Source organism: Eurypyga helias, unplaced genomic scaffold (genome assembly GCF_000690775.1).
Source record: "Eurypyga helias isolate BGI_N326 unplaced genomic scaffold, ASM69077v1 scaffold5415, whole genome shotgun sequence".
NCBI lineage: Eukaryota > Metazoa > Chordata > Aves > Eurypygiformes > Eurypygidae > Eurypyga > Eurypyga helias.
Genome location: NW_010252149.1, coordinates 94,020 through 94,282, shown reverse-complemented (window position 1 = coordinate 94,282; position 263 = coordinate 94,020). Strand labels below are relative to the sequence as shown.

Genomic DNA, 263 nt, shown 5'->3' with positions numbered 1-263 from the left:
GCTTCCCGCCAAAGCCCGCTGAGGCGAGCCGGGCCTGAGCCTTTCTTCGCCGCCCCAGGTGCCGCGGGGCGCGGAGGAGGAGGAGGAACCGCTGCTGCGGGACAACCCCCGCCGCTTCGTCATCTTCCCCATCCAGTACCACGACATCTGGCAGATGTACAAGAAGGCCGAGGCTTCCTTCTGGACGGCAGAGGAGGTGAGGGGGCGGGAGGGCCTCGGTTCCCCCCCCGGCCGTGGCTGGGGGGCGCCGCCGCGCCCGCCCC

General features: G+C 72.6%; 1 protein-coding gene across 1 annotated transcript in view; it reads left to right on the top strand.

Moving 5' to 3' along the window:
* Positions 1 to 58: 58 nt before the first annotated feature.
* RRM2 (ribonucleotide reductase M2) overlaps positions 59 to 263 on the top strand; it is a gene marked incomplete at its 5' end in the record, with an annotated part of 4,828 nt that continues 4,623 nt past the window's right edge. Inside the window, one exon of the mRNA XM_010152267.1 lies at positions 59 to 196. Coding sequence (XP_010150569.1) covers positions 59 to 196 — 138 coding nt within the window. The remainder of the gene's footprint in view (positions 197 to 263) is intronic.